This window comes from Pleurodeles waltl, chromosome 7 (assembly GCF_031143425.1).
Source record: "Pleurodeles waltl isolate 20211129_DDA chromosome 7, aPleWal1.hap1.20221129, whole genome shotgun sequence".
In the NCBI taxonomy this organism is placed as follows: domain Eukaryota; kingdom Metazoa; phylum Chordata; class Amphibia; order Caudata; family Salamandridae; genus Pleurodeles; species Pleurodeles waltl.
The window spans coordinates 805,795,786-805,822,715 of record NC_090446.1 but is presented as its reverse complement, the minus strand read 5'-3'; the positions used below and the strand labels follow the sequence as shown (position 1 = coordinate 805,822,715).

At 44.4% G+C, this 26,930-nt stretch overlaps 1 protein-coding gene across 1 annotated transcript in view; it reads left to right on the top strand.

Moving 5' to 3' along the window:
* The window catches only part of SPDL1 (spindle apparatus coiled-coil protein 1), a 210,834-nt gene that overhangs the window by 63,270 nt on the left and 120,634 nt on the right, over window positions 1-26,930 (top strand). Inside the window, exon 3 of the mRNA XM_069201714.1 lies at window positions 8,787-8,969. Coding sequence (XP_069057815.1) covers window positions 8,808-8,969 — 162 coding nt within the window. The 5' untranslated portion in view covers window positions 8,787-8,807. The remainder of the gene's footprint in view (window positions 1-8,786; window positions 8,970-26,930) is intronic.

Genomic DNA, 26,930 nt, shown 5'->3' with positions numbered 1-26,930 from the left:
CGCCCTTTAGGTGGCGCCCCGTACCCCACTTTCCGTTATTTTAACTACTCAAGCGTGCGGATGGCAAGCAGAATTTGAAGTGCCCTACGGTTTTCCTCTGTAAGAAATTGGAATGCAGCCACTGAGTGCAAATTCAACCAGTGGTACATAACAAATGGAATACCATGTATCATTAAATTCTAAACTTACCACCTATGCCTACAAAGTTGGAACCTAATACCATATTGGTACCCGCTGAGCTATGCACATTATCCAACGTGCTGACCCACAGAAACGTAAGCAGCGTTGAAGGCAAGAGCAAGCAGGACGGGTAAGGGTTGGTTGTTACTGTCAGTTGTGAACTAGTTCGGACAGGCAAATAGGACAGTCAGGCGGGGCCGAAGGGCTGGGTCTGACAGTTCATAGTGAAGGCTCCTTTTGGAATCCCTGTGGGCCTATTTTATGTTCTGCTGTGTCGGTTTTTAATGTTGGTTTCGATGACATTAAAATAGACTTTACCTGCAGGAAGATCAAATCCATGCAGTCTTCCATGCTTTGCAGAACACTCGTAACAAGTTCAAAACTGCCCTCTTTGCAAACATGGACCACTTTTCCAGCTATCTAACTTATAGATGGAAGCGACTTTTTTGTTGTTGTTGCTCGGCCCTATTTTCTGTCCCAGTCCGACCCTGGTCGTGTCGGATCAGTCATCCGACTGCTAGTGGGAGCCAGTGACCGGGTGCGGTCATCACTCAATGGCCACTCCTGAAGTCAGCCCTGCTCCAGACCTCTGTTCTGCTTGGAACGTCCAACCGTTTTCTTTGAAGGTCTGCCCTGTTGCGCGCCAGGTCTGGAAAACTCTTACAAATGTCACCAAGCCTGCAGGCCCAGTGACATGAATTACCTACTCGACCTCACTGTGATGCACTCGACCCACAGGTGGTAAATGCAAGAACGAGTTATTGCATTGGATGCAGGAGTGCAGAGACGAGTGACAGTGCATGTAAGATAGCCTATTGAGTGTGTAAACCTATTAGTGACACAAAAAAGCACTTGCGTTAATAAGGCAAACCTATTGCCAATGCTTGTTACCTCTAACAGGAGGAATACAAACCCCTAGAGTGAAGTGCCAATGAACCAGAACGTTATCAAATCCCCAACCTGTAATGCTGCCAGGCCTATCTGCGATCGCCAAATTGCATGCAAGGTCCGTCTGTCCTGGCAGGAGGTCCCACGAGGAAACAAAGAGCTTTAATCCTCTGTGATGCCTCAGACACTGCACAACCTAGTGTCTCAATACCTACACTACTTATCACTGTACCAAAATCCTATGTGTTCCACTAGCAAATGGTGTACTGTATTATTTGTTTTATATACTTACCTTTAATTCATACCTGTACCGAGTGTCTTTAACAATCCAGTACGCGCAGCACCCATAAACCCTGTGAGTTGAAGTCCACACTATATAAAACATCAAATCACAAGAGATTAGGATAGGGCTGGACCTCTGGTTGAGTACATTTGTGACTGCGTTGTTGAGTGTTTAATCTGCCTATCAGTGTAATGCCAGGGAGGGATACGAGGCAGTGTTGCTTCACGTTAGAGCGCTCAGTCCTCTTGATGATGAGCAGTCGCTCCTTCCCTCTCTGGTGTGTTCTGATACCTGTCCAAAAGAGAGCCTGGACCCAGGCCTCGAGTCAGGAAGAGGGGAGCAGAAGGCGAGACAAGAGTATGCAGTTGTCAAGGAGCAGAAAATGGCAAAGTAAACTAGAGTGATGTGGCAAAGATATACCAGGCCTCAAGTTTATAAAAATGTTCCTAGACCTGCAGGTCTAGTTCCTTGAATAATCTACTTGAATTCACTGTAATGCTCTTGATCCATAAACTGTTCTTAAATTGTGAGATAATGAGCAAATATTTTATTTCACTGAGCTGCCTTTTTCTTCATTTTCAAAAATGTTGTTAAAATCCGCAGATTATGCAGCACATGATGTATTATGTGACAAATATGTCAAATTATTAATTAGACGAAAAAAGAAGTGGCTGCAGAGTTGCATAATTCCAGTGATCCTGCTCTTATGTGACTAAGAGGACTGTCATCGGGCGGGGGCAGGAATGTTTTTCAGGGCAGGAAAGTTCTCTCTTTTCGGCATGGTTACCCCCACTTTTTGCCTGCTATCAGTATGCTTAGACTGTTTTCACTTGGATCCTGCTAACCAGGACCACAGTGATTGTGCTCTCTCCTTCTAAATTTGGTTGCCTAGGACTTTGCACACCCCACAATTGGCATACTGGTGCCCCCTTATATGTCCCTAGTATATGGTATTTAGGTACCCAGGGCATTGAGGCACCAGGGGTTCCCCATCGCTTGAAGCATGTATTGTGCCACCCATGGGAGCCCTAGCAAAATGCGTCTGCAGGCCTGCCATTTCAGACTGCGTGAGAAGGTGCATGCACCCTTTCACTACAGGTCACAGTAAGTCACCCCTATGGTAGGCCCTTCTAGCCCAGAGGGCAGGGTGCAGGTCCCTGTATGTGAGGGCATCCTTACATGAGCAGAGGTGCCCCTATGAACTCCAGCTCCATTGCACTGGACTTGGTAAGTGAGGGGACTCTTCCGCATTACCTCATCTTCTGGCCACTGGAACCACTACTGGTCTCTTCAGGAATCGACAATCTGCAACTTCAGCGATGACTCCGCTTTGCAACATTGTTTCTCCGGCTCCTTCTAGCAACTGCAACATTTCCCAGGCTGTGCATTCTCTGAGTTTGGCAAGTCTTCACCCTGCACCAAGAAACAAGAATCTCCCTTGGAATGAAGGAGTCACTCCCCTGCATCTGCAGGCAGCAACTGCAACGAGGACCGGCTGCATGGATCTGCTCTCCTCTGGAACCGCATGGATCCTGCATCACAGGTGGTGGTTTGAAGTGGACTCCTTGATCCTCTCTGCCAGCTATCCAACTTGGGAGACGGTAGCCCTTACCTTTCCTTACAGGACAGTACCCCTGTGCACTGCTACTCTTGCAGCTACCAAGGCTTGTTTGCTCCTGCTACAAGGGACCTTCAGGCTCAGCGTAGCCCCGCCCACCAGCACTTCTTCCAGCAAAGCACAGTCTCCTCTCTGCTGCTCCAGCGATGCGGGACTCCACTTCAGGTATGCTGGCTGGGCCTCACTGCGACTTACTGTGCCTGCTGCCTGTGGATTGCCTGTGGGGCTGCAACTGCTTCTGTCCCCAGAGTCTTGCAGGCCCTTTTCAGCCTTGCAACTCTTCTTTTGCTCCTCTTGCATTTGCCAAGGCTTGTTGGTGGTTCTTCTGCACCATTGACCATCTGTCACCCAACAGCCGACGTGGGACACCAGGTGCACCGCTCCAAGGACTCCTCTTCAGCTTCTGGGCTCCACAGCTGGGCTTCTTCTCCCCTCGTCGACCTTGTTCTGCATCCACAGAAGGGTGGGTAGTGGCTCCTGCCCCCACTGGACATTCCCATCGTGGGCTGGACTCTGTCCCCTTCTTTTGCAGGTCCTCTTCTACCAGAATCCACCTTTTGGTTTGTGCTTGTCTGGTCCTGTTCTTGTAAAATCCTATCTAAGTCCTCCTGTTAGTTCTCGGGAAAACCAGGTACTCACCTCTGCTCGCCTAGTCGCTGGTTATCACTCTGGTACTCACCTCCTGGGGTTCCTAGTTCCTGTAGCTCCCCTTTAATAACTCCACATCCTTGGGTGGGGGACTTAATCTCGCATTCCACTTTCTTACTATATGGTTTGGCCCTCCCCTAGGTTTCTCATTACTTTCACGAAGTATTGCCAATTCTTGTTGTTTCTATGCAATTTACTGATTACTATTGTGTGTGTGTGTATATATGTGTGTGTATATATATATTGCTTATAAGCACTCTAGTGTTGTGCTACTATAATAAAGTACCTTTATTTTTGTAACACTGTGTGTTTCGTTCATGTGTGATAAGTTGCTGTGTGACTATAGTGGTATTGCATAAGCTTTACATGTCTCCTAGATAAGTACTTGCTGCTCATCCACATCTTCCTCTGAAGAGCCCTAGCTTCCTAGACACTGCCTACTTTTCACTCGTAGGGGATACCTGAACCTGGTATAAAGTGATAACACCATAGGTGTCCACCACACGCCAGACCAGCTTCCTACACTCAATCCATGTTTAGGTATGCTTACTTTTAATATATTACTAAGGCATGATGTGGTAGTGCTGTGTCATTTACAGACAGGGCACTCACTGGCCATTGAAATGGCTACAAAATTTCCTACTGACTTGCAGATTTATTGATAAAAATATAGAGCGTACAAACGATAATGTTTGGAAACACAGTTTCAACAAATACTTATCATTTGAACATCATCAATTAAAGTGTTCTGATTTGCTTTACTCTTTTTAAAATCTGTTTTAATCACACTTCTGAATTGCAAAAAAAATAACTTCTGATATATTGTGAAATCTTTTTAATGTGGATTTACAAGCTGTTCACATATTATGTGCTGGAAAACATGACACCTTCCAGCCTTTTGTTTCACACCTCCGGTCCCCTTGCACGATTGTCAGACAGTTCACTTAACAAAATCCTCTAACTTTGCAATCAGAAAAAGCATATTAAACACCCATCTCCAGCATAAAATTAGCAGGCATTTGTAAGAAGACGTGCAGTGTCATTTGACCTCTGTCTTCGCACAGGTGAATGAACTAACACTTGTTGTTTTTCGGCTTGAGCTCTCTCGCCAGAATAGACCAGTAGGCCCTAAAAATAGCTTGCCCTTATAAAATCTGACTGGCTATAGAGGGTGGACAGGTAGATTTTTCAAGAGAGTGCTAGAGCTGAACATCGTTTTGGAGGAAACAAGGATTTCAATGCCTCCTGAGCCACAAGTCCAAGTTTTGGACTATTCAATTGCTTGCACCACTCAGAATTCCCAACGTAAACAGACCGGAGCAGGCGTTCTCGTTGCAGTACTACTAAGAACCACCTCCATCTTGGCTGCAGTTCCTTTCTGGTAGAATCCTGTGATGATATTAATGATAACTGCAGCTGAAGACCAAGATGGTCCCTACTTAGGGCACATTGTCCAACCACTTTAGCACTGCCACATTCAAGCACTGTACACAGGGGCTGGCAAAGCTTCTCACACTTTATATCCTCTCTTGGCTGATTGTAATCATCCAATGGGTAGCATGCAAACATGCAGTGGTAAAGCACACTATATCCTTGAAGGAAAGCACAAGTGTGTACTGCCATCTGATTGGCTGATTCTAACATGGACATAGCAGTCCGAGCCAGCGCTGCAATCAGCATATCAGGACACCTGTTCTTTCCCACTTTTAACATTCTTGAAGGTGTCAACATTCTGCACCACCAGAGCTTCAAGCTGCATTACATGCAGTAGGCCGGATAAAATAAGCCCTGCGGTTGAGCTCCCTCGCACGGTCAGGCCAGTAGTCTTGAAAACTTGCTCGCCCTGAAAAAAATTGATTTGCCATAGCAAGTAGAATTTTTTTAGACCTGTTATTGTCCTGTTAGGGGCTGTAAAAGTTTCATGCGTGGAATGAAGGAGCTACAGCACAGAAGGGGTACTGCACACTGCAGCTTCAGAAGCACATTCACCTTGAGAAATGCTAATAGGTTACATGGGCACCTGTAGTGAAAGAACCCTAAATGAAAACTGTGCTCGGGCAGGTCCTGGGAATTTTCACTTCGTGTTTATTTCTACTTTTTCACCTCTTTCAAAGTGCACACAGTGACAGACCAGGGGACAAAGACACAGAGTATGATTTGCCCAACACCAAACAGCTTTGTAAAATTGGACACCCGAGATTAAATAGCACTTCTGCTTGTTCCAAGGGCTATTACTTTAACATTGTACTACAATTTGGTGACTAGACTATGAGTGGTTACTATTTACTCATCAACCACAGAGGTAATTTCCAGTCTAGGACTTATAATCACAAAGCTACTGACAGCTTTTGGATTTGTACTGAATGCTCCTACTCTTTGTCACAAATGGTGGTGGAGGGGGTTATTATGTGTGGGTTGGCGTGTTATTGGTTTGGGGTAGAGAAAAAAAGGCAATTTCCCTAGAGCACAAAATATTGCCCTCGTGGGGAGGTGTTTACCATGACTCTGTGTTCCACAGTTTCCAGTTAGCCCACAGGATCACACGCTGAGTGGCAATGATTCTAGTGGAAAGACTGTGAGACTACTCTTTCCAGGGAAATCTCACTGTATTTTGGGGCCTGCCCAGATTTTCTATTAGTGTTTATTTTCTGCATGTTGAGGTAAAAGTCAGGATTATATGTTAAGTTTAGTGGTGGTGCCTGCCCACCCTGTTGAACTGCTCACCCTGTTGAATTGCCCACCATGTAAGGGCTACTGCTGATGTGTTGTTATTATAGTACTTGATATCTGTACTGTGCCTATTATTGGACAAACAACAGAAGTGGATTTTCAGATGTTTTGTTTTGGTTTTTCATCTCTAAGTGGTTGCTGGCTAGTATCCGTGGTTGACATTGTTGTTTGTACTATTGGTGTTGTAGGTCTTAAGTTATCATCTAAGTATATTTGTGTAAAGTACGTTTTTTTTCTTATTTTTTATGAGACTGGCAAACCATTATTAAATTAACTATATTCTTCTCATCCAAGGTACAAGGATGATATTTTTTTCACAGAAGATCAGCACTATGCCACCTGCCTGCAGTAGCCCAAAAGCGCATGTTGCTGGAAACAAAAGTGAAGGAATGCAACTATAGTTGAGTGTTTTAAGCCTCCCATTAACTATGTGAGTGGGCACATTTATAATAATTGCTGGAGGCCTCCAGTGTTCTTGTCCACAATAATTGGGTTGTCTGTGTAGACTCCAGCATGCTCTCACGGTTGGGAAGGAATCTTCTGTAGTTCAGTCTTTCTATCTGCAACATCTGTTTTTGGTAATGTTGTTGCTAGTTTACATCCTTGTTTAAGACCTAACGAGGGGACTGGAGTATTCTGATATGTGGGGCATTAAACAAACTGAATCAGAAATCCCAAGGTTGTTAAACCTTTGAGCAACATTTTTAGGGTAGTTAACATGAACTAAGAAGATACGTTGTGTCAATTGTTTGGTATTATTTTAATGCCACCAAATCTTGGCTTAATGCTGACTGCAAAATATCCAATTTTATCAAAAGTGTGAAACTTTTGTCCTGGGACACAACTCTTGTTAAGAGTTGCATCAGCATGAATATATATTATGAGTAATGCTAAGGAAAACACATTTTAGCAATATGGGACATGCTAAATCTAAGATACCAAGAAATTCTGGGAGCTAGTGAGTCTGTGGTTGAACTTTCCCAAGAAGGAATCAGTAGCTAAAAAAATAGATACACACTGACTCTGTAGATGGAGCCCCTACAAAATGGCAGATAAGTAGAAGCGGTGACTGGATGGGATTTCAACAGGTCTGTCATGTATTTCGTAAAATTTGTCAGAACGGAAAACAGTTCTAGGATGCAAGGGACAAACGGAATCCCAGTTGCCTTGATTAAACTTAATGGGAGCTTGTTACTAATGCAAATTATGTTTAAATATCTTTCTTAACAGGCTTATGCCAGCATTGTGGAAGAGTAGCATATTAGGACCAGTATACAAAGAAGGCAACAAATCTACTGGCAAATTTCTGCTTACTAGTCAAGGAAAGTATGCTCTTGGCAAAGACAATACTAATTGATTTAATAGCATGGTCTATAAATAACTGTTTGCTCTCTGTAACTTTAAATCTTTGTCCATGTAAAGCATTAGCGATGAAGGGTCAAAAGCTGTGTTCACTTCACTGCAAGCTTTGACTGGGTCGGCGTCCAGCGGTTGTAGGATACGTTGGAGCACTAAACTACTCATTTCATTAGGGAATTTCACATAGACACCAGGGTGATAGTTCACCAGAACACAAGGGGTACTTTAACAAGCAAGAGAAAAACTAGTTTAGATCTTAAACAAGGTTCTATATTAGCACAAACATTGTTTAATTTATCTCATAGATATGTTGATTCTTCAGATGGCCTCTTGTTTTCCTCAGGATTTTAGGATTGAAATTAAATAAAACTTTTATTGATTACTCATACTAATGAAGCTGTGTAAAACAGATTCCTTATTTTAGGTAGGTTTAAAAGGATCCCTCCTTTAACCTCTTTTCATTTCAGTGCATTAACCATAGGCACATCAATTGTCAACTTTTTAGATTACTGCTACCAGTGTATGAAGTTTGATCAAAAGGTTCAGTCTTTGAAATTCGGAAAGTCTGGAGCATGGCTGACCTCTGGTCAGAAGAAGTGTAATCGCTTCATGAAATTAATATGTTCTTTCATTGTCTCACCTGTAAGGCATAGGATAGACCTTTAAGGGAAATAACCTAGCCCTCAGATGTTTGTATAAAATGCTTTTGCCTATTTTGCTGACACACTAGATTGCCATGCACCTGAGTGAAGTCTTTGCTTTAAAAAATAAAATAAAAAAGCATAGTTAAAATAGGCTGTGATAGGACATGGTTTGCGTGGACTGCAAAAGCCTGTACACAATTACCTAGTTATCTGAGTCAACTTCATCTCTGCCTCACTTTCTGGAAGGGTCTCAAGCTTTATGTTTGCCACATGACCTAAGTTTCTCCTTCTTTATTCTATACCCTCCATGAGGATGATGACCATTGCGTTGAAACAATGTAGAAAGTTAATTATGCAGCATGACTAGATTTGATTCAACAAGAAACGCAAGATAAATGTAATTTAAAAAAAATGTTTTTTTTGTGTGTAAATTTAGGCATTTTTGAAAGTCAAAAATATGGAAGATTCTGATATGATATTAAAGCTCAAGAAGCAGCTCAAAGATGTTGAAGAGGAGCGGATACGGGCAGCCCAATATGGCTTGCAGTTGCTGGAGAATCAAACGGAGCTACAGAACCAATTGGAGGTTCAGCGCAGTGAAATGACTAGTGTGATTGAGGTGAGTCTCCATAACACCAACACATCTGATTTACATAGTACTATAATTTATTCATTTTTGTTTACTTTATTATGCAGTTGCCCTCCTTTTTTTAAAATTATTTTTTAAGGATGTGCTGTTTGCGTATTGCAATACAGTAGTGAAGAATATTTGAGTGTGCGCGCAGAATGTAGTATATGCTTGCTTGATTGTATGTTTTGTCTTTTATGCTAAGATTGCTAGAATAGATATAGTAAAATACCTGAAAACATAATCCATTGCATACATAGCTAATTACAGGTTGTCAATGAGGAATCCTCTTCTCTTGTCATCATGTCACACTTGCTCATGCAGTGTTTTGCTTTGCCCACTATCTAACCCTATTCTCATTTAAAAAAAAAAAAAAAAATAGAAGTTGACATTTTTTTCAACAAATGAAACAGGAATTTGATCCTTTAAGAACATATACTTGATCATATTTGTTTCTTTCTGTCATTTTCAGGTGCTTCCACCTGGTTCTCCTTGTGACAGGAAGCCAATTGGATTTTTTTGTTGGTTGGTTTAGTATTACTTATTTGTAGTGCTTTGCACTGCTCAGTCAACTCCTTTAGGGCACTTTTAGAGAGATCTTTATTTTCTTTAATAGCCAGTTATTTGCTTGAATTTTGGTAGAAGTGTAAGGAACTGTCATGAGGCTATTTTAGTAGCTTTTATGGGCACGTTATTTTAGGCCTAGGCCTACAGCCTGTGCCTTTTAGCTTACCAACAATTCATTTTTATTTTTCATCTTATTTCCCGAGCAGAGGCTTCATTCTGCGGTGATGTTTTTATTCCCTTTATCACATACGCTTTTGGCTCAGAATCTGTTCTCATTCTTTTTAGTCTGACATTCTCGTTCTGTGCTCTGCTCAAAGGCTGTACCCGATATTGTTGTCAGTACAAAGTGGAAACCACAGTCTTTGCCACTTCATGAGAAGCATATGTGTTCTTACATTAGGGCAGTTTTTTGAGAACACCGACTGTTTTATTATAAAGCATCCCTCTTCCCCCTATACATTAGAGGGAGAGTTCCAGCCAGAAAATTGCCACAGCAAGCTGTTGCTTCATTGCATCTGTCTGCGTCTTTTCCGCTTACATGGTAGAGGACTCTCAGTAGACCAACTGCTCTCTTCGCTGCTACCATATTCAGGTATGGTGTCTTCCTAGGGATCCCCAGGGGCGGATTAGGGCTAACACTGCTCTAGCGTAGGTAAGAGTGCCAACACATAGCATTGTCACACCTTGATGGGACTTTTCTAATGTTTCGCTTTCTTTGTCACGGCATTGCCATTACTATGTTTTATTATTCTAATATTGAAGTACATGCCATTTTATCTGGAATGCAGTTGATTCAATAAAATATTTTGAATCAATTCCTGCTTCTCTTTGTCTTTGCATGTGTGAGACAAATGTAACTGAGAGAAAAGGGTGAGATCTGTTAAACAAGATTTCCCCTGAGAGACCAGAATTGTATGTGCAGGTCTGCCACAAATCACCGAAGGGTTAGGCTGACAGTTGTCATACGGTGTGGAATTGGACTTAGTTCCCCACAACCTAGTGGTGCTGCCGCCTGAAACCAGCAGTCTCATTAATATAATGAGAGCCAACACGACAGAACCAGACAAGCCAATTGAGAAAAGTATCTATTTCATATATGGCCGATGCTGAGTAGCTAGTCAGTGAGTGGTTCTGTCTGGTGTGCGGCAAACGTTTGATGCCCTAGCCTCAACCAAATTTAATTAAAGTTTAAAGCTCTAGTAATGTTCGGAAAAAAAAAGAAAATACACTAGCCGATGTTTCTTTTTGCGAGTGATGTAAGTATTAATAGACATAATATGGCAAACGCCAATGAGTTATTAATTAAATAAAATAGACATCAAAGCAATAAAATACACAGATTCCATTGGTATTCAGGCCTGTTAAATAGTCAGTCCATAAGAAATCTTTAATACATTTCACGTTTGCTTTTTCCAGAAGTATAGAAAACTATTGCACATAGATTTTGTTGTAAAAAAAGAAACTCCTTCTTTACATAACCTATTCCCCCAAGATACACTATGCTGCTGATTTCAGACAAAACATCTTTATAATATGTTGGTAGCCCTGTATACACATGTGGTCCTGCCAGTTATGTTTCTGTCTGCCATCAGGCCAACACCTTGCTGTTTTGGGCTGTCCGAAAGCTGTTTCTTCACTCAGGAGGAGCAGCAGAACTCCAAGCAGCTGTACACTCTGAGACAATGCATGGTGTCCGAGGTTAGCAGTTTAAGAATATCTAGTGAGTCTTGTTTTTTGCAACCATTCCTGGTAGTGAAACCTCTGCATGGGCCATTCAAAGCTTATGCCATGGGAATCCGATCAAAATATTATTGTTAAAAATCTTTGATAGTAAATTAAAGTCTTGCTGCATTAGTCAAACTGGTAATTATAAATGCAAAATCAGTAATGCTAGTAAAGAAAAACAATAATCTGTTTTTCACCCTTTCTAGAGATGAATGTTCTAACACTCTAAAATATTTCATATAGTTAAGCCTATACCTTATTTATACAGTTAGTGGGTGACTACAACATGAATGTAACAAGGGTCTAATCCAGAAACAAAACGCACTAGGTATTTTAACTAGTCTAACCAAAATATGTAGATGAAACAGTAGAAAAACATCATGACAGGTGGTTACCATAATCATATTAAACAGCTGTTATGTCAGTTTTTTGCTGCTCACTGAGAACAGAGTGTGGGCCATATGTGACAGACTTTCTTCATAGCCACCACAAAGCTGAAATACTCCAGTACAACCAGAAAAATGATTGTATAAACACGTGTTCATAAATCAGAATGCGTAGAAAACTTAAACATATGCATTCTTGTTGAATATAATTGTGCTCAGAACTATTCGGATAGACCTGCTGCCTGCACGGCTGAAAGGAATCCGTTATTACAGCAGAATGTTTCCACTTAAAAAAATGCTGTAAATTGTAAGAAAGTTGTTAGAAATTGGGTTTCTGGTTGGCAGAGGTATATACCCCATCCAAGTAAGAATCACAATCCTAGTAAGGATAAGTCACAAACACATTCTAAATTAACTTGTGCTCACCCCCTGGTAGCTTGACACAGAGCAGTCAGGCTTAATTTAAGATGCAACATGTAAAGTATTTATGCAATAATTAAACAATAACAGTGAAAACGCCACAAAAGACTCCGCACCGGGTTAGAAAAATAGATTATAAATTGATAATTAAAACAAGACCAAAATTATAAAAATCCATCCATTAGAAGTCGCGATATGCATTTTTACAAATTAAATGCAAAAATAGTGCTTAGAAACAAATAGCAGCAAGGGATAATTGGTCGTGCTGGACCGGGACAAAGTCAGGAGTTCAGGCTGCCCGGAATGGAGCGCAGGCTGCATACAGAAGCCACGCAGGGCCTTCTGAGCAAAAGTACCTAAGTCCTTGTGGCAGCACGAAATGTGTTTGTGATCCCCACACAGTGGAGGTGTTACATTGAATTTTTCCAGGCATTTGCAACAAAACATCTTTTGCCTGAGTGAAGTGTCAGCTCCGAAGTGCAGAGGTTCAGCATGCGATAGGCTAGGTTTGTCCACACTGTAGATGCAATGCGTCTACCTTCTCATCGCAGTGGCGGCTAAACGTTGGTTCCAGGGCGGTGGTTCTAAGTGCGATGCAGTGCTTCATAGTGTGATGTGCAGATCTGGTACCTGCAACAGCGTTGATGTGTCGATTCTGCTCTCGCAGCAGAGGATGCATGAGTTCAAATGGCACAAACCCCTAGGGCCACTTCCAAGGGCCCAGGACTAGGGTGCCACTACTTGGCAGGACAGAATTGCAAACAGAGTAGCAGTCCTTTCAGTACAGCTGTTTTTCTTCCTTGCAGAGTAGTCACAGGTTCAGGAGTGCACAGAGTTGGTGTTGTCAGGGGTTCAGTACTTATACCCATTTGTGCCTATTTGAATTGGATGAGACTCCAAATTTGAAATGTACAAGATCCCTCCCCTTCCTGCTCTAGCTTCATTCTCACTACAGGGGGCATTCAGCTCTTTGTTTGGAGACGGGCACAGCCCTTTTCAGGTGCAAGTGTCGGCTCCTCCCTCCTATCCAGCCCAGGAAGGGCTGGATGATGATGGGCCATCAGGAAGTAAATGGCCCATCAGGCTCACCTTAGCTCCCTTTGTGTGTGGCTGTCTAGAGTGATAGCACAATGCCCAGATGTCACCTGCCCCATACGTGTATTGGAGACGGGCATAATGCACAGAATGGTCTAAGTAAGAAGAATACCCCCTTTATAAAAGAGGCATTTTTAGACTCACAACTTAAAATCTCTAGTAACCATATGCTATTCAGGTCTGCACACGCCCATTTTGATTTCCTTTTACAGCATGCTCGCTGCTGGCTTTATGGAGGTGCCTGGCTCCTAGCATTGTGGACATTGTAATGAAGGGTGCTTGCACTCATTTTACACATTTTATAATTTGAATTTCACACTTTTTAGTTAATTAAGTTTCTTTTTCCAGTATCAGTCCCTCACAGGAGAACCTGTAAAGGGCCTGCCGGTTGCCAGACCCTGCTTAGATCTTTTTGTTACCCACCTGTTTTGATCTAAATCGGCTTAGCGATGGCCTATGGACATGCCCCCCTTCTTGTCTGGGATACTTAAAGCACCATAGAATGCATCCATGTATTCCTGCTGTTCAGGTCTGCACACGTCTATTTTGATTTCCTTGTAGAGCACGCTCGCTTCTGGTTTTACAGAGTTACATGGCTCCTAGCATTACGGGCGCCATATTGAAAGGGTGCTTGCACTCATTTTACTCATTTTATGATTTTAATTTCATAGTGTTTAGTTAATTTATTTCCTTTTTCCAGTAACAGTCCCTCACTGTGGAGCCTGTGAACAGCCTGCGGGGTTGCTGGACCCTGGTTAGATCTTTTTGTTGCCCACCTGTTTTTCTCTCAATCGGCATAACCACCGGCCTATGGACACGCTGCCGCCTTGTCGTGGATACTTAGTGTCACAGAATGCGTCTGCACAGCAGGCGTACGAAAGGAAAGCCTGTCTGCACCCTTCTGCGTCCAGATCGCGCCGAGCATCAGCCACTATGCTGGTGCGATGTCAACACACTCGAGAATAAGAAGCTTTTCTCTTAATGAGTTCCATGCTCTTAACAGGACCAGTACTTCAGTAAGTTGTCCTCGTTTGAATCTTGCCAATACAGGCTCACTAAATGCTAAAGAAACCATGAAAGCCTCTAAATCTTTAGTTAAAGCAAAGGTCAATACCACTTGGGACACAATTTATTGCACACTGATCAATGTGAGATCCTTAATGCAACACATCCAAATTTACCCTGTTTATAGATAATTATCACGTGGACATTGTATTTGTCACTGAAATGTGTGCTGACCCCACCTCCAGGCCTAAATCAATGGATGCCTTCCCTCCTGGCTACTCCTACCACAGACTGGATAGACCGTTTAAACTGGGTGTGAGGGCTGAAGGTTATCTATCGTGATCACTTTCAAGTCAGCTTCAGTCCTTTGTCCTCCCAATGGTGCAAAGCACTTTCTTTCAATATTGAACTTACAAATTCTTAATCGTTCAAGGGCTGGCTAATCTATTACCCCTCTTCCCCAACCCCCCCTCCAGATATAATTGCCTCCAGTCTTACACCCATTTTCAATTCCATATTTAACACAGTCTACTTCCCCAAACTATGTAAGATGGCCTCTCTTCTGCCTCTATTAAAGAATCCCAGTCTAAATCCAGCTAAAACCAACAACTACATGTCCATTTCTCATCTCCCACTACATTAGAAAAAGCAATGAATCAGCAGCTTGCACACTTTATTGATAGTAATCACATAATATATTCTACCCAATTCGGCTTTCACAGTGGGCATAGCACTGAGACTGCTCTCGTCAAAACAACTGAAGGAGATAAGAGCTGCCTTGGATGAAAGAAGAAGTGCAGCACTCGTCCTACTTGACCTATCTGCAGCATTTAACACCGTCCATCATGAACTGCTGGTTGGCCGACTCATAGTGATCGGAATTGGAGGGACTGCTCTGGCCCTTCTTCGATCTTCTCTCTTAGATCGGGAGCAGATGGTGGCTCTGGGTCATTTCGTGCCAGAATTCTTTTCACTACTGTGTGGGGACCCTTGAAGGTCCACTCTTAGTCCTACATTATTTAACGTGTATGTCTCTGACTTGACCACCCTGATTAGATCATTTGGCTTTTCTTTAACTTTTTATGCAGACGACACGCAAAGTGTAGTAGCTATTACAAATAACGACAAGAGCACAGGATCCAGGTTCCATGACTGCATGTTGGTAGTTAGTCATTGGATGAATAAAAACTGTCTTAAATTAAATTCTGAGAAGACAGAGGTGATTATATTTGAGAACCGGCCCTCCTTGTAGACGCCACACAGATGGCCAGAGGACCTGGGAAATATGCCCGTACCGGTGAACAAGGCCAAGAACCTAGTAATTCTAATGGACAATAAACTCTCCTTTGGAGACCAGGTTAGTGCAGTTACCTCTTCTACTTTTTGTACACTGAAATTGTTTAAAACAACAAAAAAAAAAGAATCTTCCTTTCGTGCTCTTTGAGGCCCAGAAAATGATAGTAATTGCTCTGGTGCTCTCAAAACTGGATTATTGTAATGGCATCGATCTTGGTTTGCTACAGCAGCATTTAAATAAACTTCAAATGCTCCAAAAACCTGCTGCTAGTCTCCTGTCAGTGATCCACAAATTGAAATCCACTTCTCCAGCAATCCAGGCACTGCATTGGCTTCCCAGTAGGGAACTAATTCATTTTAAGGCACTATGTACAGCCTACAAAGCATTGCATCACACTGGCCCAGAGTATCTCAGGCATAAATTCAAATGATATCAACTTAGTCAGAGTCTATGCTCCTTGGGAACTAAAAAATTGGATATTCCCAAATATAAACGGGTCAAGTGGGGAGGTAGGAACTTTGTTTTCAATACCACAAAAAGATGGAATCTCCACCCCCACTATGTAAGATCCATGCCCAACCTCCTGTCTTTCTGGAAAGAACAAAAAACCTGGCTTTTCCATATTTGATTTCTCTTTGGGCGGCACTCCTGTAATAGACTTAGCGCCAGGACACTTCCTGGTAACCACACGTTTTATAAAACACTGAACATTAACACCTGTGATTTTAAATTACAAGTTCAGAAACACCAAACTCGAAATATGTATCTTGTCCCAATTGGAATTTACAATTATAATGTGTAATAAGGTAATCCCAGTGTTAACCTGTGGGAAAGATAGGCCTTGCAGTAGTGAAAAACAAATTGGAGAATTTTTCACTACCAAGACATGGTAAGCTTAAAAGTACACGTCCTACCTTTTAAGTACATTGCACTCTTCCCTCTGCGTTATGTAGGGCCCCTTTAGGGGTGACATATGTATAATAATCAAATATTTAGGTCTGGCAAGAGGTTTACCTTGCCAGGATAAAATGACAGTGTAAACTGCACACACAGCCTCTGCGTTGGCAGGCCTGAGTCATGGTTAGAGGGCTACTTAAGGCGGTGGCACAATGAGTGCTGCAGGCCCTTTAGTAGCATTTTAATTGACATGCCCTTGGTACATGTATTGTACTACTAGGGAATAATAAGTACATTAAACATGTCAGTTGGGGATACGCCAGTGCTACCTTGTTTTAGAGGGGAGAGCACATTCACTTTAGCAATGGTTAGCAGTGATAAAGTGCTCCAAGTCCTAGAGCCAACATAAATGAGGTCAGAAAAGAGGAGGAGAAAGGCAAAATGTTTGGAGTGACCCTCCAGAGATGGCCATTTTCCAACAAAAGTGAAAATGCCCGATGATTATTGTTAGTGTTACTTTAAGTACATTACAGTTGGAAGAACTGAGCCACACTGAATGCAACATATCACGTGGATGAAAAATATCAGAAGCAGATTGTCTAAGAGCCCTCAGCGTGGATCAACCCAAGCCCACAGCAACATCAACAAGGGCGACAGCAACTGGATTTAGAACTGTGCAGACTCCCTTGCAAGCATCAAAACTAACATGCAAAGAAGATCCAGAAAGCAGGCCAACTGGTACATAGAGGACGCTAATGGGCACTGTAAACAGCCAGACAGGAAATGGAGAGCCAACTAGGAAACTACAAGTAGAACCACCTACAAGGCTGCTCTCGGATGTTACCATCAGCATCAAGGAGATCTTCTTGATTGTCAAGGACTTCACCACACCCTCATTCAACAACATCACCCCCTGCCAAGAACTTTGCGACAACCTATCAAACATCTTCCACAGTAAAATCACAAACATCTACAGCAACTTTGCATGCCAATCTGACCCCAGCAAACTCACGTACCCATCTCCAACCAAGATGGCCACTTAACCAAACGGACAACTGTTGCCAGAAAAGACAGTGACAATCTTGTGGGCCACCCAGTTGGGCCACAAAAGATCTATGCCAGCACCACTTCTACCACCTGAGAGTACCACCAATCAGCACTGCTTTCACCCACATCATCAGCACCTCCATCATATTCCTGGATCGCTGGAAACATGCATAAGTCAACTCCCTGCTCAAGAAAGTATCAGCCGACCTGAATCTACTGAGCAAACGTCTTACCCTTCTCTCTGCTCCCATATTCACCCAGAGTGATTGAGATTGCCAAGCAACTCCCAACCCAACTCGAGATTCACCACCGGCTGGACAACACCACCGGCTGGACAACACCAATCAGGATTCAAAAAGAACCATAGCAACAAAACAGCGTTCATAATATCCACTGACAACATCAGAATCATCCTTAACCAAGGAGAAATAGTGATTCTTATCCTACTTGACCTCTCCACTGTTTCAACACTGTCTCCCACAACACTCATTAGAAGACTCCTCTAGATTGGCATCCAAGTCCACGCTAAATTTAATCTGCTCCTTCCCTACAGGAACAACCGAAAAGGTGAGATTGCCACCCTGTACGTCAGAGACTAAGAGCCTGATGCAGAGTCCCCAGGGATCATCCCTCAGCCGCATCCGGCCATCATCGTGCGGCCCCAAGACATCATCATCTGCTATGCCAACAACACCCAACTCGTCCTCTCCCTGACAGACAATACAACCACCACCAGAACCAACTCGACCATCTGCATGACCGTGGTAGCAGAGTGGATGAGAACCAACTGCTTGAAACTCCTTTTCGACAAGATAGAAGTACTGATGTTCAGAAATAAGACCTCCCCATGGAACTCTACCTGATGGCCGTTGGACCTAGGACTAACATCCACTGAACACGCAAGAAATCTGGGGATCATACTAGGCAACAAACTCAATATGACGGCTCAATTCAACACAGTGAGAAACTCCTGCTTCCACATCCTACGCATGCCAGATACATCTTCGAGTGGCTCCCATAGAACTCCAGACGGACCGTCCCGCAAGGACTTATCACATGCGAACTTAGCGACGGCAATACACTCTACGCCGGAACCTCCAGCAACTGCTACAGGGACTTCAGACCATCCAAAATGCCACAGCAAGACTCCTGCCCAACCACCTATGCCTCACCACTTTGCACGCACCCCAAGAAACTTCACTGACTCCCCATTCACAAGCGCAGCTAGTATAGTTACACTGCATTACGTGCTGCCATTCTGTTTTCATGTGGTTATGCTCTCTAGCGGCTGGCTATATGGTTACATGACTATGTTTCTCACAAATGTTATAAATAATAATATAAACAAATATAATACATTTTGGCAATATTTTCGTTTTTGCTGTACTGTAGATAGAGGAAGAAGGTAAATGCAAGTGTTTTAGTAATATTCAGGGCCACTGGAATTGTGTGGCAGAAAGGACCAAATTATGTGTTGGGGTTGATCAATTTAGGTGGCAAGAAAAGTCCAGCTATGCATTTACAATGCCAATAGCTCTAACTCAAGCAAATGCAAGACCTATTGCATTGTATTGCAAATGGTTGTTCTACATTGCACCCAAAAAAATGGATCAGCCTCTCTCAACACATTAGAGCCTCCTCCTCACTTCTTGAGCTCCGCAAGAGGCTGAAGACGTGGCTCTTCAAACACCTCTGTTAGGACTACAAGTCTACAAACCTGCTCAAGCACCTGGATGTACCCACGGGTGATTAGTGCACCAGGCAAACTATCATAACATAGCATCTTCAGTTGCAGCAGTTGACTGCATTCAGTCTCTCGAAGTGATGGATGTTAAATTGGCAGGCAAGGGTCCTTCCACAAATTCTGTGTGTGCCGGGCAATGAGACAAGTTTGTGGCTTGGGACTGTCACCTGTAACATGAAACATTTGCAAGCCAAACTGTCAGATGTGTTAATGTTTGTTTTGCCTTTGACCCAGCAAGGACTTGCTTTGGGCAGTGTTAAATATTGCCTGTAGGTCCTTTCATCATTTCCTTTTTGTTACTGGACCAGATGTCTTTGTTTAAATCATCTTTTGTATTGTTTCCTCTAAGGTTTTGTCCACATGTTTCCCTTTATGCCTCCGTGAGGTCTGGTCTTTACTTTTATTGTGTCTACCTATTTTAAACCTTAACACCGTTTTGCCCTCCATCGCCTGACTCTAAAGATTGTTCTCCTCCTTCTTATCATTTAAGCTGGCTTGAAGCTTTTTCAGTTTAACTGCCTTGCACCACATTGTTTCAGACCAAATTGGTGCTGCGGACTAAACTGGCCTTTCTACCTAAGATTGTAACTCCCATTCACATTGACCAGTCCATCACACTCCGATGTTCTTTGCTCTTTCTCCCTCCTCAAGAGGAGGAACGCCTCCATCATTTGTGTTGGACCAGTATGTTATTGAAAATATTAGGACATCTGTATTTACGTTTTAAATGTCCTGACTGTGGAAAAACTCCCAAAGTCATTTTTTTACTGTAGCAAGGCTGTCTCTCTCGTACACTTAACACTAGGTTACCTTATTACACTTCATAAGTGATGACATCAGTTTGGGAGTAAATAGCGAATGCTTCTTCAACTCATTTGAATTGTAATTTAAATTCCTCCAGTTTTAAGTTACTATTCTGAAAATGCTTTTTGAAGTTGGCATTTTTCTTCCATAACCAAATATGCCTTTCTGTCTGGATCACTAGACTGTGTGGCTCTCCCGTGGTGTGTAGTGTATTATTCCAAACATGGGAACTAAAGGGGCCTGAGTTTGGAGGGAGTGGGACTTCTCGATATAATAGGGAGAAATTGTTCCCTACCTTTATTATACTTCAAAGGACCCTACCAGTACACACACACAAAGGATGTCTTCATCAGGCCTGCACCTGCCTTTGTCTCCCTAGCCAGGTTTCACCCACACCTTGGTAAGAGGACAGAACTGTCCAAAACTAGATTGGTAGTTGGACAGGGGTTGCCCAACAGGCGAGTCTGGCACTTGGTATAAATGTGGCACCTTCAGAACCTTTTACCAGAACATTCCTGTAACTGTGGAAGATTCAGAAGAAGGACTACCTTGTCATCTGAAGAAGGAATATTAGATTTCCTCAGTTTGAACCCCAAATCCCCAACAGTGATCCCAAGTGTAGGAAAGTGCCACTGTTGGCATGATTACCCCTCCCCCCACACACACACTTTTTGCCTAGTGTTGATGCCAACTTTGAAAGTGTGCTGGGATCCTGCTAACCAGGCCCCAGCACCAGTGTTCTTTCCCAAAATCTGTACCTTCCACAATTGCCACACCCCAGCACACAGTTAAGTCCCTGGTAAAAGGTACCCATAGTTTCAAGGGCCCTGTGGCCAGGGATGGTCCCCCAGGGCTGCAGCATGTATTATGCCACCCTAGGGGACCCCTTCAACAAGCACATGTACACTGCCCTTGCAGCTTGTGTGAGATGGTGGAGAGAAAGAGGCAAAGTTGACATGGCACCCCTCTCAGGATGCCATGCCCACAGAAAGCGTGGCTGGGCCACGAAAGAAGATGGCCGCCTAAGTCCCGAGCTCCGCGCCGCAGTGGCCCCGAGGAGGTGGCGGCGGGGGCCCTATGGAGGCCTCAAAATCACCTTAACGCACGCCGAAACCCTCCCACAACCTCGAGCTCCCGTCCGAACCTCAACAACTGGCCGCCGAGACCCTATCGGCCGACAGCGCGCCTCGGAGGGAAAGGGGGAAAAATGGCCTACAGCGAGGGCGGAGCAGTGTCTCCTCGACCAGAAAACCGGCTCTCTTAAGGAACCCAGTCCGGAAGACCCTGAGGAGCCTCCCAAAGCCCAGGACCTCCGATCTTGAGTGGGGACACGCTCCGGAGCACCAGGGGATCTAGGGTGCACAATATCGAGGTAGGCCCAACTGCGGGGGAGGAGCCGAGAGAGGAGCCGGCCTCCCTACCATTACGGCGACTGGAGTCGCAGGCACAGTCCTTCGCATCCTATTTCCAAAGGGAGGCGTTGAGCATTTATCCTCTATTTGGCCCGGGAGAGGAAAGAAGACAATGCCGCGGAGTGGCGAGGGGAACGAGGTGAGGAGGCGAGGAGGGGCGAACCAGGACAGTAAACAATAGAAAGGAATAAAGACACGGAAACAAGAGAAGAAGGGGAGCAAGGGAAAAATAAAAGGAAGGAGGAAGAAAGAGCAAACAGAAAAGGGGAAGAAGAGAGCTAAGAACCAAGCTAAACAAAGGAGAGGGGATGCGAAAGGGGGAGAAAAAGGAGAAGACAGAAAGAAAGAAGAAACACACCCAAAATTCCCCCCCCCCCCGCCCAACACATCCGGGAACAGAAAAAGGATCAAATAAATTACCGCCTCAACCCTAAAATCCCCCCAAAACAAAACAGAAAAAGAAGAGGAGGGGAAAAAGAAAAGGGAAAAAAAAAGAGAGAATATCAAAAGTCAGAACAAGACGAGCTGGCTGACTGCATAACACTGCTTTCGCCAGACTCAGAGGAAAACTCTGGAACCAGCTGGACAACACACGCAGACGGACGAGGCGATGCCCGGCAGCAAAACAAACCAGAAACCCACTGGTAAGTCGGCACGACAATTACTATTCTCCGAAGCTCGCCATCACAGGCGTCCAATATCTACGATAACAGGACCTCACTCACCACCCTCCCCAACACAATCCACCGCAATGTCTGACAAGGAACAATCCATAACCATGGAAAAAATACTACAGGAGATCACCGCTGTCAGCCGCCGAATAGAGGGAATGGACGCTTCTCTGTCTTCACTGACCCTGGAAACCAAATCTATGAGATCAGACATTGCAGGTTTTCAAACCAGGGTGACAGGCTTGGAACACCGCATGGGCTCATTAGAAACGCAGATGACCACTTACCGAGACAGAGACCAAGACCTCCTTTACCTTAGGAGTAAACTCACAGACCTAGAGGGTAGGAGCCGAAGAGATAACATTCGCCTACTGGGAATCCCGGAGCATGAAGAAGGTACAGACATGCAGGCCTTCCTGGGCTCCGTTCTCCCCAAACTAACCTCCCTGGACTTCGACCCACCGCTGGAATTCCAAAGAGCACACCGAGTAGGCCCGAAATGTTCTGATACATCTTTAAGACCCAGACCGATAATCGCTTGTCTATTATGCCACAACCATGCCCGACAGATATTACAAACGGCGCGTAAACAGGGCCCTTTCTGGATAGGCCAACATGACATCCGAATAACGGCTGATTACTCCAAGGACACCAACGAATGAAGAAAAGCCTTCCTAGCTCTAAGACCTCGACTTCGCCAAATGGGGATAAAATTCGGCCTCTTCTACCCCGCCAGAATGTGGGTCACCATTAACAGTATATCCAAAGACTTCTATAATCCAGACGAACTGAGCCTTTTCCTTGACTCTTTTCAACATCAGCCTATGGACTCTACCAATCCAGACTGTTCACAAGATACCAGGAGAGAAAACGAAGGGGGAGGACTCTTACCCCCGGGCCCAGAGAAAGAAGGCCCGCTCCATCATGACACCGACCTCAATCAAAGGGGCAGGGACGCAGAGAGGCTAGCCAGACTACACGACGACAGGGGTCAGGTTCTCCACGCTGTGGCAACCTACACCCAACTGTCAGAAAGAGACAAATCCAGATCACCTCTAAAACCAATGACTGTACCCCCCTGAGACACCGATCCCTCGCTGGGTGCATGTGAGATGATTACAAGACATTGAAACTGGAACGACGAGAACTCACGAAAGGATGAGTACAAGCCCGGGTTTTCTTTGTAACCATTATTACTTAACAATCGTCAATAACCTTTTTAACAACATTAGATAACCATTATGTTTACATGTTCTACAAGATAACACAGGGCTTTATTCTATAACACTGTTGCATAGACATCCACTGTATAACACGAAACGCACAAGCCAGATCTTGCAGACCCCACAGGTGATGCAAACACATACATCGGGACCTTGCTCAGTAGGGACAAGTTCCAACACCTAAAGAGAAGCTGCCATTCACCCCCTCACAGCACTACTACAATATAGAATATTCGACAACACAACACCACACAATAACAACAAGACTACATGAACAGGCCCGATCCTGCAGACAAGTCGTAATGATGTCCCCTCTCAGCTAAATCTACCACCCTCCACTTCTCCCTTAAACGGCCGTTCCGGGAAACGAAACTAATGTAATATAATCTACACGCAATAATACACACCCCGACGATCACTAGAGTACTGCCACAGGAGACGATAAGATATAATACAACACAACATTACATATTACGGAGATGCACCACTACTTCTTACGGGAACACTATATCTCCATGGAGACATGACAAACAGGTCGACATTTATACGTATTCCCCAGAATCCACATGAGGGGGATGCAACCCCCCCATATACTCGCGATGACACCTGACCACGTAGATGATGAGCAGTAGACCAACCACTTGTATACACAACCCATGTTCCACCCTTCAATAACAACACCCACCCCGGGGCTGGTCCCACAACATATAAAATAATAGAATGTAATAAGATTACCTGTGTGGAAATAAGTTATATTGCGTTACGTTATGCTATATTATACTATGTTATGTTATACAAATTAACAGATTGCAGTGACATTATGCTGTTTGACATTATGTTGTTTGACATAGCGATATTATGCGATATAAGTATAGTAATATTTCAACTGTTATTATGTGCAAATGTACTCCAATATCCTGATCTGAACCGGCATTATGTTACTTAACACCCTCCCCCCGCCCTCTCCTCCGGCCCTTTAGACACCCACCCCCCCCTTACACAAATACCAACACCTACGGTAACATCTACATTACAACCATCACCATATTTATATCTATCATTATAATCCTGATTACAAATACACACCCTGATCCACACCCACCCTCCTCCTCGACCAATATACCCTCACAACATAGAACCCATCGCGATGACATACATCAAGTACAGTGATCGCTAGCCCCCTTTCACTCGAAAATAGGATAAACATTTACCCTGTTAACTTAGACACTGGACACTGCGAGGTATCAACTGGACCCTTCTCCATCTCTTAATCCAGGCCAGTGCGAACTCCCCCTCTACCACCTTTCCCACTGTACCCACCCTCACCATATTAAAATTATGTCACCAAATCCCCCCCCCCCCATTATCTACACATCATACCCTCCCTCATCAACATAGCTACTACCCTCTCCCGCCCCCCCCCCCCCCCCCCTTCCATAATATGCCCATGGCTTCCCCCCACATCCGTTCCCCTCCTCCGGAGCTCAGCTCAGAACCTGTGCATTTGACCACCTTGGATCAATACTGGCCTCCCCCTGCCCCAATGCCGCCTCCTCGGCAGAGAGGCTGCATCGACGGCATTAGGAGGTCGGATAGGACTCGGACTCGCCGTTTACAGACCGTCCCTAAGGGAGCATAGTACTCCCGGTCCTCCCTATATCCCTCTAACCTCTCCCCCTCCTAATCATCACATCCATTCCCCTTTACAGACAAACGCTAACTCTAGCCTTCTTTCCTCCCATATTATCCCTTTCCCCTCCCTCACCGACCCCTACACGTTCTTGTTTCTCCCCCCCCCCCCCCTTTTCTTGTTGGGGTACCCGACCCTCATCAGCTGCCTCTGTCTCACCCCTCGAACTCCCAAATATTCATATTACAGCGAACACAGTACCACACGACTACCACCCCCAGTATTGCTGAAATTCCTTCCTCCAACTCAGTATGCCAGAGACAACCCCCCACATAGTACACCCTCTATGAATCCTCTCCTGGAATGTTCATGGCATGACGAATTACATCAAACGGAAAAAGATCTTGTCATATTTCCAATCTAAAAAAGCAGACATAGCCCTGATCCAAGAAACGAATCTTGATAATATAGAGTCCGACAAACTTAGACGTGACTGGGTAGGAAAGGTCCTCTTGAGCTGCTGTCCAGAAGATCAGGGAATCAAGGGAGGCACACCTCGTAAATGTGGCGTAGCGATACTAATACGTAAATCCCTGCCGATCACGATCATTAAAACATGGAATGACACAGATGGGAGATATACATTTGTCAAACTGAAAATAGGAAATACCTTCCTATGTGTGGGCTCTGTCTATGCACCAACCGGACCAAAGCGTTCCTTCTTCCTACAACTCAATCGCGTACTGACCGAAATAGGGACCACACGCTATATCATCGGAGGGGATTGGAATCTTGCTAGAGATGCCATACTGGACAGGACAGGCCCCATCGATGTGGGCAATAATCCCGATAGGGCCTTACTGACGGACATCACAGCAGATGTAGGTCTAGTCGACTGCTGGAGACTAACACACCCAAAGGACAAGGAATTCACATTCATTTCGTCCGTCCATGGCACCCAATCACGCCTGGACTATTTTCTTGTATCACACACCATAATCCCCCAAATACTAGACACTAGCATCTTAGATAGCGGACTCTCAGACCATTCCCCGATTTTACTCTCTATTCAGGTGGGCTTGACCTCTCCTGGTCGTAAACCATGGTGCTTTGCCATACACAGATACCGTTCCCCCCCAGGGGAAAGAGCAACTCAAGGCCCACATATCCACATACATGACCGAAAACATAGGCTCTGTGACATCCAAGCGGGTCTTATGGGCAGCAGCTAAGGCCACTCTGAGAGGGAACATGATGAGGGACGCAGCACTGGCCAATAGAGATAGGGAGGTCCGCTACCGCACCCTAGAAGACACGATCCAACGCCTCACCAAACAATACACTACTCAGCCGTCCCCAGCGCTACGCCGCTCCCTCGAACAAGCCCGAATGGCACACAACGATCTTTACACAACGCAGGCAGAATATGCACTACAAAGATTACGTCACCCGCCACTATGAACAAGGAGAAAAGGCCTCTTAGCGGCACAGCTCCGACAGAGAGATGCTGCCTCAGCTATCCCAGCTATAACGTCTTCCTCCGGAGCAGTAATGACCCGCCCGCAAGACATTGTGAATGAATTTGCTACATATTATCAACTCCTTTACACCCCCGAAACCCCGACCAACCAGGCACAGACAGAGGCATTTCTCACTGCGGCAAAATTGCCCTGCCTATCAGAAGCCGGCCGAGCTCTCCTTGAGGGCGATATAAGCAAGGAAGAAATTATACAGGTTATCACAAAATTCCCATACCATAAATCCCCGGGCGAAGATGGATTCCCAGCGGAATTTTACAGATGGTCAGGAGAGGAGACAACCACGGCAGTACACAAGGCACTCATGGAGGCGTGCCAGGAGGGCTCTCTGGGTGCCCTGTCCACCAGGGCCACGATTGTCGTCCTGCCTAAACCTGGAAGGGACCCCCTACTTTGCAGTAGCTATCGCCCCATCTCCCTTTTAAACGGAGACGTTAAATTACTAGCTAGTGTCCTTGCAGCATGTCTACGCAAAGTCATACCGTCCTTAA